Source organism: Salvelinus alpinus, chromosome 2 (genome assembly GCF_045679555.1).
Source record: "Salvelinus alpinus chromosome 2, SLU_Salpinus.1, whole genome shotgun sequence".
NCBI lineage: Eukaryota > Metazoa > Chordata > Actinopteri > Salmoniformes > Salmonidae > Salvelinus > Salvelinus alpinus.
The window spans coordinates 8,666,683-8,682,792 of NC_092087.1; the positions used below are offsets into that span (position 1 = coordinate 8,666,683).

The following is a 16,110-nucleotide window of genomic DNA, read 5'->3' on the forward strand; positions in this document are numbered from 1 at the left end:
TTGCTGTTAATCCCACCATTTATTTATATATAAATATATATATATTTTGTGTATATATATACATATATATTTTATTTAAATTTTTCGATATGTATACTTTGACAATGTAAGTAATAATAACTTGCCATGTCAATAAAGTCAATTGAATTGAGAGAGAGAGAGAGAGAGAGAGAGAGAGAGAGAGAGAGAGAGAGAGAGAGAGAGAGAGAGAGAGAGAGAGAGAGAGAGAGAGAGAGAGAGAGAGAGAGAGAGAGAGAGAGAGAGAGAGAGAGAAATAATTCCTGAGCCATGATGCAGAGGTAAAGATGTATAAATCAAAAGCCTGATCTTCATTAGAGTCTACATTGGTACAGAGAGCTTTGGGTTTATGTTCACAAATTGATTCAGCATGTTGGGGGAGGCGTGCAGGTATGTGTGTCTGTGTTTTCAGTATTCCCTTGAATACAAATATGCTTACTGGTCCCAGATCTGTTTCTGTTGTATAACCAATGGTTGTTGTCATGCCAACACGTTTAAGATCTGGGCCCAGTACCACAGTATATTAGTTAGTAATAGACATACAGATGTAGGGTCTTAATTTGATCACCCTGTTGCAAGATAACTTTTCTGCGATGCAGGAAATGTAAAATGTGTACTGTATTTCACGATTAAAAAGGCTTCTGAAGCTTGTAATTTCCACTTTGAAATTTAAGACTTGATTTTCCCTTACGAAAAATGTATCAACCCCATACAAAAATGTGCATTAATTATAATCCACGTAATAATTCACATTTCCTGTTGCTGCAGGATTATTTTCCTGCTGTAGTAAACTGGCTCAAATTAAGATCCTACATATGTGAAAAATCTTCTTTAAATGAGGAAATCTGAATGAAATACGCTGTGGATATCACTTTGTTGACCTGTAATGTGTGTGTGTGTGTGTGTGGCTATGTGTGTGTGTGTGTGTGTGTGTGTGTGTGTGTGTGTGTGTGTGTGTGTGTGTGTGTGTGTGTGTGTGTGTGTGTGTGTGTGTGTGTGTGTGTGTGTGTGTGTGTGTGTGTGTGTGTGTGTGGACGTGTTTAACTATTCTTGTGGGGACCAGAAGTCCCTACAAGAATAGTAAACGAACAAAAAGTTGACCAGCTAGGGACATTTTGTTAGTCCCCACAAGGTCAAATGCTATTTCTAGGGGGTTTAGGGTTAAGGTTAGAATTAGTGTTAGGGTTAGAATTAAGTTAAATATTAAGGTTAGGAGCTAGGGTTAGTTGTAGGGTTAGGGTTAGGAGCTAGGGTTAGGTTTAGGGTTAGGATAAAGTTTAGGTTTTTGGGTTAGGGTTAGGGTTAGGGTTAAGGTTAGGGTAAGAGTACGGGTTAGGATTAGGGTTAGGTTTAGGGGTTAGGGAAAATAGGATTTTGAATGGGACTGAATTGTATGTCCCCACAAGGTTAGCTGTACAAGACTGTGTGTGTGTGTGTGTGTGTGTGCGTGTGTCTGTGTGTGTGTGTGTGTGTGTGTGTGTGTGTGTGTGTGTGTGTGTGTGTGTGTGTGTGTGTGTGTGTGTGTGTGTGTGTGTGTGTGTGTGTGTGTGTGTGTGTGTGTGTGTGTGTGTGTGTGTGTGTGTGTGTGTGTGCGTGCGCGGCTATGTGTGTGTGTGTGTTTGAACTGCCAGGGTAATCTGATACAGCTCTAGTATGGCAAAACATTTGAGGAACTGACTCTGTTGGAAAGGTGGCATCCTATGACGCTGCCACGTTGAAAGACAATGTTTGTCTATGGAGATTGCATGGCTGTGTGCTCGATTTTATACACCTGTCAGTAACGGGTGTGGCTGAAATAATCGAATCCACTAATTTGAAGGGGTGTCCACATACCTTTTGTATATATAATAATCATATATTGCTGGCGGAAAAAAACCACTGTCTAAACTCGCAATAAAATAACAACTTTGTTGGCTGATTACTAACTGGTTTCTAATAAATTCCTAGCCCAGAACTCTTAAAAACATAACCGGTAATTACATAATACGGTCATCCAACATTGTTATGATCACCAAAATAGCAATAGGCTACAACGTGTTGCCGCAGCACCACATGGCTTAAACAATAAAACAAATTCTTATTTCAGATGTAAACCCAAGCTGTGTTTCGCTGTCCACAGACTCACGGTGCTGAAGTTGCGTGGCCCGCACACCTCTCCCTGGAAGCGGCAGTGAAGTAGCATCTCCTCCATCTGATGGCCGAGGCGGTCCAGGAGCTGCAGCATGGACGGCTGAGACTCCAGAGGAGGAGGCAGAAAGTGGTTGAAGTCCAGGATCCGAGAGAGCGGTGACCAGGGCGGCTCGTTGCTGCTGCTGCTGTCACGGTCGGTCCCGGGTGTGAGCACGTCCCTGGCGCCGGGGGACACTTGCCAGTTCCTCCCTAGAAGTCCTAACCACCTTCCCGCGCTGAATATGTCCGGTTTCTTCATGCGACGCGGTATGAGGAGGTTCTGGTTGCAAATGGTCACCGCGGGGAAAACGAGACGTTTGGCGTACACCATATGCGCCTTGGTGTGCACGGGCGAAGAGAGGAGGTACCGGACCCGGTTTGAGGACCAGGTGAATAGGAGAGCGACAGCTGTGAGGAAAGCCAGCAGCCAGGCAAGCCTGCGGGGGTACGAGCCGCTCAGAAATACATGCCTCAGTCCATGGAAGGTGGTGTGTTTCAAGAACAGCTTCCCTGCTTCTGCGAGAGACTCCGGCGTTCTGCTGGCTTTCGCTACTGAATCGCACTGACACATATTTGGAGATATAGGTAGTGCCCGGATCAAGACTGACCCGACAACCGCAGCTGGCATCAGTCCCGGTCCTGCATTCAGAATGGAGTCAAAGCGCCAATACAGATGGCTCTGTGTCTGTCTATCAATTACATCTATGTGCCCGTCAGAGCGTGCGTTCTCCTTTCCCTCATGCACTGAGTATTCTCTCTGTCTCTCTCTCTCTCTCTCTCTCTCTCTCTCTCTCTCTCTCTCTCTCTCTCTCTCTGTCTCTCTCTGTCTCTCTCTCTCTCTCTCTGTCTCTCTCTCTCTCTCAATTCAATTCAATTCAATTCAAGGGGCTTTATTGGCATGGGAAACGTGTTAACATTGCCAAAGCAATCTCTCTCTCTCTCTCTCTCTCTCTCTCTCTCTCTCTCTCTCTCTCTCTCTCTCTCTCTCTCTCTCTCTCTCTCTCTCTCTCTCTCTCTCTCTCTCTCTCTCTCTCTCTCTCTCTCTCTCTCTCTCTCTCTCTCTCTCTCTCTCTCTCTCTCTCTCTCTCTCTCTCTCTCTCTCTCTCTCTCTCTCTCTCTCTCTCTCTCTCTCTCTCTCTCTCTCTCTCTGGTTGTAGGAGGTTGCCTGTGAGGGGGTGCTCTGTCTTCTGTCACAAAGACAGTAACTCTGTTACAGGCAGAGAGAACGCTCCCTATTCATGGGGTAGGTTAGGTAAGGTAGTCAAGTTGTTCAAGATGATTTAGAGTCTCGTATCCGTCTAGCTGCAGAAGCGCAGAACAGTCTCGCTGCCGTTTTACCAACTCTAAATCCGGAGAAACAAAACGCTCATAAAAATATGAAAACATTGCACTGCGTGCAAAGGACACTAAACTATTTTCATGCCCGTTTGTTTCTCCGTATTCCAACGACAAAATATAAATAAATCATCAGCTAACCAAAGCAAATCAAATCAGACTCAATGAATGGCCTCTCTGTCCCTAACGCAATGTGTTGCTTCTTTTGCTTGGTTACATTTCCTTGTTTTACATCACCAAATGTCTCTGGTGCATCTCTCTCTCTCTCTCTCTCTCTCTCTCTCTCTCTCTCTCTCTCTCTCTCTGTCTCTGGTGCATCTCTTTCTCTCTCTTTCTCGGTCTCTGGTGCATTTCTCTCTCTCTCTCTCTCTCAATTCAATTCAATTCAATTCAAGGGGCTTTATTGGCATGGGAAACATGTGTTAACATTGCCAAAGCAAGTGAGGTAGGTAATATACAAAAGTCAAATAAACAATAAAAATGAACAGTAAACATTACACATACAGAAGTTTCAAAACAATAAAGACATTACAAATGTCATATTATATATATGCAGTGTTGTAACAATGTACAAATGGTTAAAGCACACAAGTTAAAATAAATAAACATAAATATGGGTTGTATTTACAGTGGTGTTTGTTCTTCACTGGTTGCCCTTTTCTTGTGGCAACAGGTCACAAATCTTGCTGCTGTGATGGCACACTGTGGAATTTCACCCAGTAGATATGGGAGTTTATCAAAATTGGATTTGTTTTCGAATTCTTTGTGGATCTGTGTAATCTGAGGGAAATATGTCTCTCTAATATGGTCATACATTGGGCAGGAGGTTAGGAAGTGCAGCTCAGTTTCCACCTCATTTTGTGGGCAGTGTGCACATAGCCTGTCTTCTCTTGAGAGCCATGTCTGCCTACGGCGGCCTTTCTCAATAGCAAGGCTATGCTCACTGAGTCTGTACATAGTCAAAGCTTTCCTTAAGTTTGGGTCAGTCACAGTGGTCAGGTATTCTGCCACTGTGTACTCTCTGTTTAGGGCCAAATAGCATTCTAGTTTGCTCTGTTTTTTTGTTAATTCTTTCCAATGTGTCAAGTAATTATCTTTTTGTTTTCTCATGATTTGGTTGGGTCTAATTGTGCTGTTGTCCTGGGGCTCTGTGGGGTGTGTTTGTGTTTGTGAACAGAGCCCTAGGACCAGCTTGCTTAGGGGACTCTTCTCCAGGTTCATCTCTCTGTAGGTGATGGCTTTGTTATGGAAGGTTTGGGAATCGCTTCCTTTTAGGTGGTTGTAGAATTTAACGGCTCTTTTCTGGATTTTGATAATTAGTGGGTATCGGCCTAATTCTGCTCTGCATGCATTATTTGGTGTTCTACGTTGTACACGGAGGATATTTTTGCAGAATTCTGCATGCAGAGTCTCAATTTGGTGTTTGTCCCATTTTGTGAAATCTTGGTTGGTGAGCGGACCCCAGACCTCACAACCATAAAGGGCAATGGGCTCTATGACTGATTCAAGTATTTTTAGCCAGATCCTAATTGGTATGTTGAAATTTATGTTCCTTTTGATGGCATAGAAGGCCCTTCTTGCCTTGTCTCTCAGATCGTTCACAGCTTTGTGGAAGTTACCTGTGGTGCTGATGTTTAGGCCGAGGTATGTATAGTTTTTTGTGTGCTCTAGGGCAACGGTGTCTAGATGGAATTTGTGGTCCTGGTGACTGGACCTTTTTTGGAACACCATTATTTTGGTCTTACTGAGATTTACTGTCAGGGCCCAGGTCTGACAGAATCTGTGCAGAAGATCTAGGTGCTGCTGTAGGCCCTCCTTGGTTGGTGACAGAAGCACCAGATCATCAGCAAACAGTAGACATTTGACTTCGGATTCTAGTAGGGTGAGACCGGGTGCTGCAGACTGTTCTAGTGCCCGCGCCAATTCGTTGATATATATGTTGAAGAGGGTGGGGCTTAAGCTGCATCCCTGTCTCACCCCACGACCCTGTGTGAAGAAATGTGTGTGTTTTTTGCCAATTTTAATTTCTCTCTCTCTCTCTCTCTCTCTCTCTCTCTCGTGCATCTCTTTCTCTCTCTTTCTCGGTCTCTCTCTCGGTCTCTGGTGCATTTCTCTCTCTCTCGGTCTCTGGTGCATCTCTCTCTCTCTCTCTCTCTCTCAGTCTTTGGTGCATCTCTCTCTCTCTTGGTCTCTGGTGCATCTCTCTCCCTCTCTCGCTCTCTCCCTCTCTCCCTCCCTCCTGGACTGCTCATACATACTGTTAATCTCCTGTCCTAGATGTGAGTTTAGTGCCTACAGTACAGTTGTGATTACTATAAAGTACAGTGGCCATTACCCATTCCTCTTCCTTTTCCAGACCATCCCTCTTAACCTCCACCCCCCCATTCCTCCTTCATTCCCCCTCCACCCCCCATTCCTCCTTCATTCCCCCATTCCTCCTTCATTCCCCCTCCACCCCCCATTCCTCCTTTATTCCCCCTCCACCCCCCATTCCTCCTTCATTCCCCCTCCACCCCCCCATTCCTCCTTCATTCCCCCTACACCCCCCATTCCTCCTTCATTCCCCCTACACCCCCCATTCCTCCTTCATTCCCCCTCCACCCCCCCATTCCCCCTCCACCCCCCCATTCCCCCTCCACCCCCCCATTCCCCCTGCACCCCCCATTCCCCCATTTCCCCTCCACCCCCCCATTCACCCTCCATTCCCCCATTCCCCCTCCACCCCCCCATTCCTCCTTCATTCCCCCATTCCTCCTTCATTCCCCCATTCCCCCTCCACCCCCATTCCCCCTCCACCCCCCCATTCCTCCTTCATTCCCCCATTCCCCCTCCACCCCCCATTCCCCCTCCACCCCCCCATTCCTCCTTCATTCCCCCATTCCCCCTCCACCCCCATTCCCCCTCCACCCCCCATTCCTCCTTCATTCCCCCATTCCCCCTCCACCCCCATTCCCCCTCCACCCCCCATTCCTCCTTCATTCCCCCATTCCCCCTCCACCCCCCATTCCCCCTCCACCCCCCCATTCCTCCTTCATTCCCCCATTCCCCCTCCACCCCCCATTCCTCCTTCATTCCCCCTCCACCCCCCCATTCCCCCTCCACCCCCCATTCCCCCTCCACCCCCCCATTCCCCCTCCACCCCCCATTCCTCTTTCATTCCCCCTCCACCCCCCCATTCCCCCTCCACCCCCCATTCCCCCTCCACCCCCCCATTCCCCCTCCACCCTCCATTCCCCCTCCACCCCCCCATTCCTCCTTCATTCCCCCTCCACCCCCCATTCCCCCTCCACCCCCCCATTCCCCCTCCACCCCCCATTCCTCTTTCATTCCCCCTCCACCCCCCCATTCCCCCTCCACCCCCCATTCCCCCTCCACCCCCCATTCCCCCTCCACCCTCCATTCCTCCTCCACCCCCCATTCCTCCTTCATTCCCCCATTCCCCCTCCACCCCCCTATTCCCCCTCCACCCCCCATTCCCCCTCCACCCTCCATTCCTCCTCCACCCCCCATTCCTCCTTCATTCCCCCATTCCCCCTCCACCCCCCCATTCCCCCTCCACCCCCCATTCCTCTTTCATTCCCCCTCCACCCCCCCATTCCCCCTCCACCCCCCATTCCCCCTCCACCCCCCCATTCCCCCTCCACCCCCCCATTCCTCTTTCATTCCCCCTCCACCCCCCTATTCCCCCTCCACCCCCCATTCCCCCTCCACCCCCCTATTCCCCCTCCACCCCCCATTCCCCCTCCACCCCCCTATTCCCCCTCCACCCCCCATTCCTCCTTCATTCCCCCATTCCCCCTCCACCCCCCCATTCCCCCTCCACCCCCCATTCCCCCTCCACCCCCCCATTCCCCCTCCACCCTTCATTCCCCCTCCACCCCCCCATTCCCCCTCCACCCCCCATTCCCCCTCCACCCCCGTTTCCCCCTCCACCCCCCATTCCTCCTTCATTCCCCCATTCCCCCTCCACCCTCCATTCCCCCTCCACCCCCCCATTCCTCCTTCATTCCCCCATTCCCCCTCCACCCTCCATTCCCCCTCCACCCCCCCATTCCTCCTTCATTCCCCCATTCCCCCTCCACCCCCCCATTCCTCCTTCATTCCCCCATTCCCCCTCCACCCCCCCATTCCTCCTTCATTCCCCCACTCCCCCCACCCCCCATTCCCCCTCCATCCCCACCCATTCCTCCAGGCCTTCATTCCTTCATCCCATAGCTAGGCCCACCTTCGTCTATGCGTCACTACATACATACATTTTTCATTTCCAAAGGATGCATTTCTTTTTCTTATTGTATGTCTTCCAACGTACCACCAGTACTTAGTACTCCAGCTGGTGAACTTCACTCTATAGGCCTAAAACACCTTTATTCTTCACATCGCTGGACTCATGGTGACACACATGTCAGGTAGCCTGGTGGTTAGAGCGGCAGGTAGTCTAGTGGTTAGAGTGGCAGGTAGTCTAGTGGTTAGAGAGGCAGGTAGTCTAGTGGTTAGAGAGGCAGGTAGACTAGTGGTTAGAGCGGCAGGTAGACTGGTGGTTAGAGCGGCAGGTAGTCTAGTGGTTAGAGAGGCAGGTAGTCTAGTGGTTAGAGAGGCAGGTAGCCTAGTGGTTAGAGAGGCAGGTAGTCTAGTGGTTAGAGAGACAGGTAGACTAGTGGTTAGAGAGGCAGGTAGTCTAGTGGTTAGAGAGGCAGGTAGTCTAGTGGTTAGAGAGACAGGTAGTCTAGTGGTTAGAGAGACAGGTAGTCTAGTGGTTAGAGAGGCAGGTAGTCTAGTGGTTAGAGGAGGCAGGTAGTCTAGTGGTTAGAGAGACAGGTAGACTAGTGGTTAGAGCGGCAGGTAGCCTAGTGGTTAGAGCGGCAGGTAGTCTAGTGGTTAGAGAGGCAGGTAGTCTAGTGGTTAGAGCGGCAGGTAGCCTAGTGGTTAGAGAGGCAGGTAGTCTGGTGGTTAGAGCGGCAGGTAGCCTAGTGGTTAGAGAGGCAGGTATCCTAGTGGTTAGAGCGGCAGGTAGCCTAGTGGTTAGAGCGGCAGGTAGACTGGTGGTTAGAGCGGCAGGTAGTCTAGTGGTTAGAGAGGCAGGTAGTCTAGTGGTTAGAGAGGCAGGTAGACTAGTGGTTAGAGTGGCAGGTAGACTGGTGGTTAGAGAGGCAGGTAGACTAGTGGTTAGAGAGGCAGGTAGACTGGTGGTTAGAGCGGCAGATAGACTAGTGGTTAGAGAGGCAGGTAGACTAGTGGTTAGAGTGGCAGGTAGCCTAGTGGTTAGAGAGGCAGGTAGCCTAGTGGTTAGAGCGGCAGGTAGCCTAGTGGTTAGAGAGGCAGGTAGCCTAGTGGTTAGAGAGGCAGGTAGCCTAGTGGTTAGAGCGGTAGGTAGACTGGTGGTTAGAGCGGCAGGTAGTCTAGTGGTTAGAGAGGCAGGTAGTCTAGTGGTTAGAGAGGCAGGTAGACTAGTGGTTAGAGTGGCAGGTAGACTGGTGGTTAGAGAGGCAGGTAGACTAGTGGTTAGAGAGGCAGGTAGACTGGTGGTTAGAGCGGCAGGTAGACTAGTGGTTAGAGAGGCAGGTAGACTAGTGGTTAGAGTGGCAGGTAGTCTAGTGGTTAGAGAGGCAGGTAGTCTAGTGGTTAGAGAGGCAGGTAGTCTAGTGGTTAGAGCGGCAGGTAGTCTAGTGGTTAGAGAGGCAGGTAGACTAGTGGTTAGAGAGGCAGGTAGACTGGTGGTTAGAGCGGCAGGTAGACTAGTGGTTAGAGAGGCAGGTAGACTAGTGGTTAGAGTGGCAGGTAGTCTAGTGGTTAGAGAGGCAGGTAGTCTAGTGGTTAGAGAGGCAGGTAGTCTAGTGGTTAGAGCGGCAGGTAGTCTAGTGGTTAGAGGAGGCAGGTAGTCTAGTGGTTAGAGCGGCAGGTAGTCTAGTGGTTAGAGGAGGCAGGTAGTCTAGTGGTTAGAGAGGCAGGTAGTCTAGTGATTAGAGCGGTAGGTAGCCTAGTGGTTAGAGAGGCAGGTAGCCTAGTGGTTAGAGAGGCAGGTAGCCTAGTGGTTAGAGAGGCAGGTAGTCTAGTGGTTAGAGAGACAGGTAGTCTAGTGGTTAGAGCGGCAGGTAGACTGGTGGTTAGAGAGGCAGGTAGTCTAGTGGTTAGAGCGGCAGGTAGTCTAGTGGTCAGAGCGGCAGGTAGACTGGTGGTTAGAGAGACAGGTAGTCTAGTGGTTAGAGCGGCATTTAGACTGGTGGTTAGAGAGGCAGGTAGCCTGGTGGTTAGAGAGGCAGGTAGTCTAGTGGTTAGAGAGGCAGGTAGTCTAGTGGTTAGAGAGGCAGGTAGCCTGGCGGTTAGAGGAGGCAGGTAGTCTAGTGGTTAGAGAGGCAGGTAGCCTAGTGGTTAGAGAGGCAGGTAGTCTAGTGGTTAGAGCGGCAGGTAGACTGGTGGTTAGAGCGTTGGGCCAGTAACCGAAATGGTTGCTAAATCGAATCTCAGAGCTGACAAGGTATAAATCTGTCGTTCTGCCCCTGAACAAGGCAGTTAACCCACTGTCATTGTAAATAAGAATTTGTTCTTAACTGACTTGCTTAGTTAAATAAAGGTTAAAACATTTAAAATGTACATTTCAAAAGGCTTTATCTATTCCTTATTTACCAAAAGTCTTTCCCTCTATCTAGCCAACTTTAACTTTTAGAAAAATGAACAGCACATCATTGTGCTGGTAGGTATGTCTGTTGCCAAGCGTTTTTTGGCAGGAATCTTTAATTCCATCACAGTGAATTAACGTAAAATCAACACTGACCATGACCTCTCAGGAACAGGAACATACTATTGGTCCAGAACAACGTAGGCGCTGTTCCTGTTTCTAGATATATGAGTGGGCTGAAAGACTTGGGAAACGTGCGGTATCCAATCGCTTTCTTGATGATCCAGAGGAGGGAACATCCACCAGTACTTTATTGGCACTACACTCCCCTGTTAGGTCAAGTGTTGGGGCACTGAGTCCGACTGATTGAGGTTTGTTTTCGTTTATTTTTTTTTGTTACACCCATTCTCATCTGTCTGATTAGAAAGTGGTTTGACGATAGCAGTTAATTTTATGACCTGGTTTGTTTTATTTTTTAAATGTACTTTCTTTTTTTTATTGTTTCTTTTATCTTTTCTTATAAAAATCACTTTTACGAGGGAGAGCCGGAATCCCATAGAGCAGAGCCACAACATCTTATCTCTCTATCAGACATCAAATTCACCAAAGTGGTCTTTCTTTTTTTAATGGACTTAAGAGTCCTTCCGCTTCCTCTGGTGTCACTAAAGGTTTATGTGATCCGAGACTTGCTTTGCACAGTCTGAAGCGCACATCACCAGACCTGGGTTCAAATAGTATTTGAAATAATTTCAAATATTTCGTCTGGGCTTGATTGAGCTTGACTGGCTTAATGGGAACCAATAGAATAGTTGCAAAAGTGCAAACCCCGACCATCTGGCAGTTTAGACAGGCTAAAGCAAACGCTCAAAATATTTGACGAATTTCAAATTGTATTTGAATCCAGGTCTGGCCATCATAGAGACATTCAGCTGACATTTGTGCTCTGGGACATTGGCTGGTAACGGTGAGGAAGTTGTTTCATGCTTGGATGAATAATCATTGTGAAATGTTTAAAATCAAGATGGACGTCAGTTGGGCTTAAACTAAACAGGTCATGTATTTCTGACTGTGTGTGTGTGTGTGTGTCGTGTCGGTGTGTGTGTGTGTGTGTGTGTGTGTGTGTGTGTGTGTGTGTGTGTGTGTGTGTGTGTGTGTGTGTGTGTGTGTGTGTGTGTGTGTGTGTGTGTGTGTGTGTGGGTGTGTGTGTGTCGGTGTGTGTGTCTGTACAAAGTCTGTGACCCTTACAAAGTCTTCTGGCAGGCAATGCTGGAGAATGTGAGGCATTCTCAGACTAAATCTTCAATATTTGCCATGCCCTGTGCAATTTGCTGGCAGCTGTATGTGTTTATGTGTGTGTGTGTGTGTGTGTGTGTGTGTGTGTGTGTGTGTGTGTGTGTGTGTGTGTGTGTGTGTGTGTGTGTGTAAACGTGTGAGTGTATACTTCATTCACTAATGTCAATCTCTCTTCTCTGTTTGCTATAGCACGTCAATGCTCACTTAAAGAAGGTCTGTGTTTTTTCTGTGGATTACTCATTTCAAAATGACAAGCAATAATCATCTGGACTGAAGGAGTGTTTTTGCATTGAATGTAAAAATTAAAACATTATATTTTCAAGATTTGTAACCCGTAAATCGGTATCTGCTTGGTTTAATGAAGCAATGACTCATGTACAATATTGTGTATCATCTAGGGCCTGAGTACCGAATGGCAGCATATTTCCTGTCTAGTGCACTACTTTTGTTCATAGCCCTATGGCTCTGCTTAAACGTAGTGCACTAAGTAGGGAATTGGCTTGCCATTTTGGGACATGATCCTGGAGTCAGATAGCTAATGAAATAAAGAACATAATGGATATATATATATATATATATATATTTTACAGGATTTAATTTCCCTCGTATATATTCAAACCTCCGTGTCTCTCCTCTCATAACCCTCTCATCATTCCCTCAGCTCATCAGCACCAGACACATCTGAGACAAACACAGTGTGTGTGTTTTTGTGCTCTATGCTTCAAAAAAAATAAAAAATAAAAATAAAGATCCAGCAGCCAGAAGGATAATGATGCACGTGACAACAGAGAGACGTGATCCCAGTCACCAGATAAACATAGGCTGTGTCCCAAATGGAACATAGAGCTCAAATAGAGAATAAGGGGCCATTTGGGACGAGAGCACAATGTTCTTTAACTCCCATTACCGTACTGTCGTTAGCTGATGAATCTATTAGGAAGGAGACAGACAGACAGACAGACAGACAGACAGACAGACAGACAGACAGACAGACAGACAGACAGACAGACAGACAGACAGACAGACAGACAGACAGACAGACAGACAGACAGACAGACAGACAGACAGACAGACAGACAGACAGACAGACAGACAGACAGACAGACAGACAGACAGACAGACAGACAGACACACAGACAGACAGACAGACAGACAGACAGACAGACAGACAGACAGACAGACAGACAGACAGACAGACAGACAGACAGACAGACAGACAGACAGACAGACAGACACAGAGACACTCAAATCAAATCAAATGTTATTGGTCACATACACATGGTTAGTTAATGTTAATGCGAGTGTAGCGAAATGCTAGTGCTTCTAGTTCCGACAGTGCAGTAATATCTAACAAGTAATCTAACATTTTCACAACTACCTAATACACACAAGTGTAAAGGAATGAATAAGAATATGTACATATAAATATATGGATGAGCGATGGCCGTGCGGCATAGGCAAGATGCAGTAGATGGTATAAAATACAGTAGATAAAGTTGAAGTCAGAAGTTTACATACACTTAGGTTGGAGTCATTAAAACTCATTTTTCAACCACTCCACAAATGTATTGTTGAAAATAACTATAGTTTTGGCAAGTCGGTTAGGACATCTACTTTGTGCATGACACAAGTAATTTTTTCAACAATTGTTTACAGACATATTATTTCACTTATAATTCACTGTATCACAATTCCAGTTGGTCAGAAGTTTACATACACTAAGTTGACTGTGCATTTAAACAGCTTGGGAAATTCCAGAATATGATGTCATGTCTTTAGAAGCTTCTGATAGGCTAATTGACATAATTTGAGTCAATTGGAGGTGTACCTGTGGATGTATTTCAAGGCCTACCTTCAAACTCAAAGCCTCTTTGCTTGACATCATGGGAAAATCACAAGAAATCAGCCAAGACCTCAGAAAAAGAATTGTAGGCCCCAGCTCATCCTTGGGACCAATTTCCAAACGCCTGAAGGTACCACATTCATCTGTACAAACAATAGTACGCAAGTATAGACACCGTGGGACCACGCAGCCGTCATACCGCCCAGGAGGGAGACGCGCTCTGTCTCCTAGAGATGAACGTACTTTGGTGCGAAAAGTGCAAATCAATCCCAGAACAACAGCAAAGGACCTTGTGAAGATGCTGGAGGAAACAGGTACAAAAGTATCTATATCCACACTGAAACGAGTCCTATATCGACATAACCTGAAAGGCCGCTCAGCAAGGAAGAAGCCACTGCTCCAAAACTGCCATAAAAAAGCCAGACTACGGTTTGCAACTGCACATGGGGACAAAGATTTTGAGAAATGTCCTCTGGTCTGAAAAATAGAACTGTTTGGCCATAATGATCATCGTTATGTTTGGAGGAAAAAGGGGGAGAATTGCAAGCCGAAGAACACCATCCCAACCATGAAGCACGGGGGTGGCAGCATCATGTTGTGGTGGTGCTTTGCTGCAGGAGGGACTGGTGCACATCACAAATTAGATGGCATCATGAGGATGGAAAATTATGTGGATATATTGAAACAACATCTCAAGACATCAGTCAGGAAGTTAAAGCTTGGTCGCAAATGGGTCTTCCAAATGGACAATGACCCCAAGCATGCTTCCAAAGTTGTGGCAAAATGGCTTAAGGACAACAAAGTCAAGGTATTGGAGTGGCCATCACAAAGCCCTGACCTTTGTAGCGTAGCAGTCAGACGTCTTTGTCTTGTCTCTTCCCATGTATATATCTTTTTATATCTTTTTCTTCGCATTTTAAAAATATTTTTACTAAACCGCAATTTTAAAATACTCTCCTGCAACCTTCCTCACCCAATGTGGTGTGGATCTGTTTTTTTATAAAGTATTTCTTACATTGGAACTCAACTGAAGCTAACTAGCTAACTAGCTACCAGCTACCAGCTATCAGTCAGCTAACCACTGCTAGCGGTCATCAGCTAACCTTTAGCTCGGAAAGCTCTCGCCAGTTCGTACAACACGTTTCAAACCAGAGCATACCGGACCTATTTTTCTCTCCATATCCCCGGAAACCTACCGCAAACTCTGAACCTTTTCGTCTGGCTCATGGCAGCTAGCTAACCGCAACCCGGGTTGACTACTCCTGGCTAACGTTTCCGTCCCGGAGCAAGCACCAACTAGCTAGGGCTCCTGGGCTACTCCTGAAGCCCACTCCTCGGCTACAATATCCGGACCCCTTCTACTGCCGGTACGGGGCACGGAACCCCGCCAACAGGCGTTGACCATTTCAGTTTGTATGTGATGTGTACACCGAGGAACTTAAAACATTCCACCTTCTCCGCTACTGTCCCTTTGATGTGGATAGGGGGGTGCTCCCTCTGCTGTTTCCTGAAGTCCACGATCATCTCCTTTGTTTTGTTGACGTTGAGTGAGAGGTTGTTTTCCTGACACCACACTCCGAGGGTCCTCACCTCCTCCCTGTAGGCTGTCTCGTCATTGTTGGTAATCAAGCTCACTACTGTTGTGTCGTCTGCAAACTTTATGATTGAGTTGGAGGCGTGCATGGCCACGCAGTCGTGGGTGAACAGGGAGCATAGGAGGGGCTGAGCACTCACCCTTGTGGGGCCCCAGTGTTGAGGGTCAGCGAAGTGGAGATGTTGTTTCCTACCTTCACCACCTGGGGGCAGCCCGTCAGATAGTCCAGGACCCAATTGCACAGGGCGGGGTTGAGACCCAGGGCCTCCAGCTTGATGATGAGTTTGAAGGGTACTATGGTGTTGAATGCTACGCTATAGTGAACACATTCTTACATAGGTATTCCTCTTGTCCAGATGGGATAGGGCAGTGTGATGGCGATTGCATCGTCTGTGGACCTGTTGGGGCGGTATGCAAACCGAAGTTGGCCGGTAAGGTGGAGGTGATATGATCCTTGACTAGTCTCTCAAAGCACTTCATGATTGAATATGTCCGTAAACACACCAGCCAGCTGGTCTGCTCCTGCTCCGAGGACCCGGCGTGAGATGCCGTCTGGGCCAGCAGCCCTGCGAGGGTTAACACATTTAAATGTGTTACTCACGTCGGCGACGGAGAAGGGGGGGGCAGTCCTTGTTATCGGGCCGCGACGTTGGCACTGTATTATCCTCAAAGCGGGCAAAGAGGTTGTTTAATTTGTCTGGAAGCATGACGTCGGTGTCTGTGACGTGGCTGGTTTTCTTTTTGTAGTCGGTGATTTTCCTGTAGATCCTGCCACGTACGTCTCGTGTCTGAGCCGTTGAATTGCGACTCCACTTTGTCCCTGTACCAGCATTTCTCTTGTTTGATTACCTTGCGGAGGGAATAACTACACTGTTTATATTCAGCCATATTCCCAGACTTCTTTCCATGGTTAAATGCAGTGGTTCGTGCTTCAGTTTTGCGCGAATGCCACCATCCATCCACGGTTTCTGGTTAGGGTAGGTTTTAATAGTCACCGTGGGTACAACATCTCCAATGCACTTCTTTATAAACTCACTCACTGAGTCAGCGTTTAGATCGATGTAATTCTCTCTCAGGATATATGGTTTCCAGTTGAGTCCAGTGAAGTTCCTTGAGAGCCGTCTTGGTGTCTGCTTGATGAGGAATGTACACAGCTGTGACGATAACTGACGAGAATTCTCTTGGGAGGTAATATGGCCGGCATTTGATTGTAAGGAATTTTAGGTCGGGTGAGCAGAAGGACTT

General features: G+C 47.5%; 1 protein-coding gene across 2 annotated transcripts in view; it reads right to left on the reverse strand.

The window, feature by feature from the left end:
- The window catches only part of LOC139553403 (acid-sensing ion channel 1), a 430,248-nt gene that overhangs the window by 112,664 nt on the left and 301,474 nt on the right, over nucleotides 1–16,110 (reverse strand). Inside the window, exon 1 of one of the 2 annotated variants that reach the window (XM_071365693.1) lies at nucleotides 2,144–2,916. The exons of the other annotated variant lie outside the window; for it this stretch is intronic. Coding sequence (XP_071221794.1) covers nucleotides 2,144–2,815 — 672 coding nt within the window. The 5' untranslated portion in view covers nucleotides 2,816–2,916. Of the gene's footprint in view, nucleotides 1–2,143; nucleotides 2,917–16,110 lie in introns of those variants that run through there. 2 annotated transcript variants of the gene reach the window in all.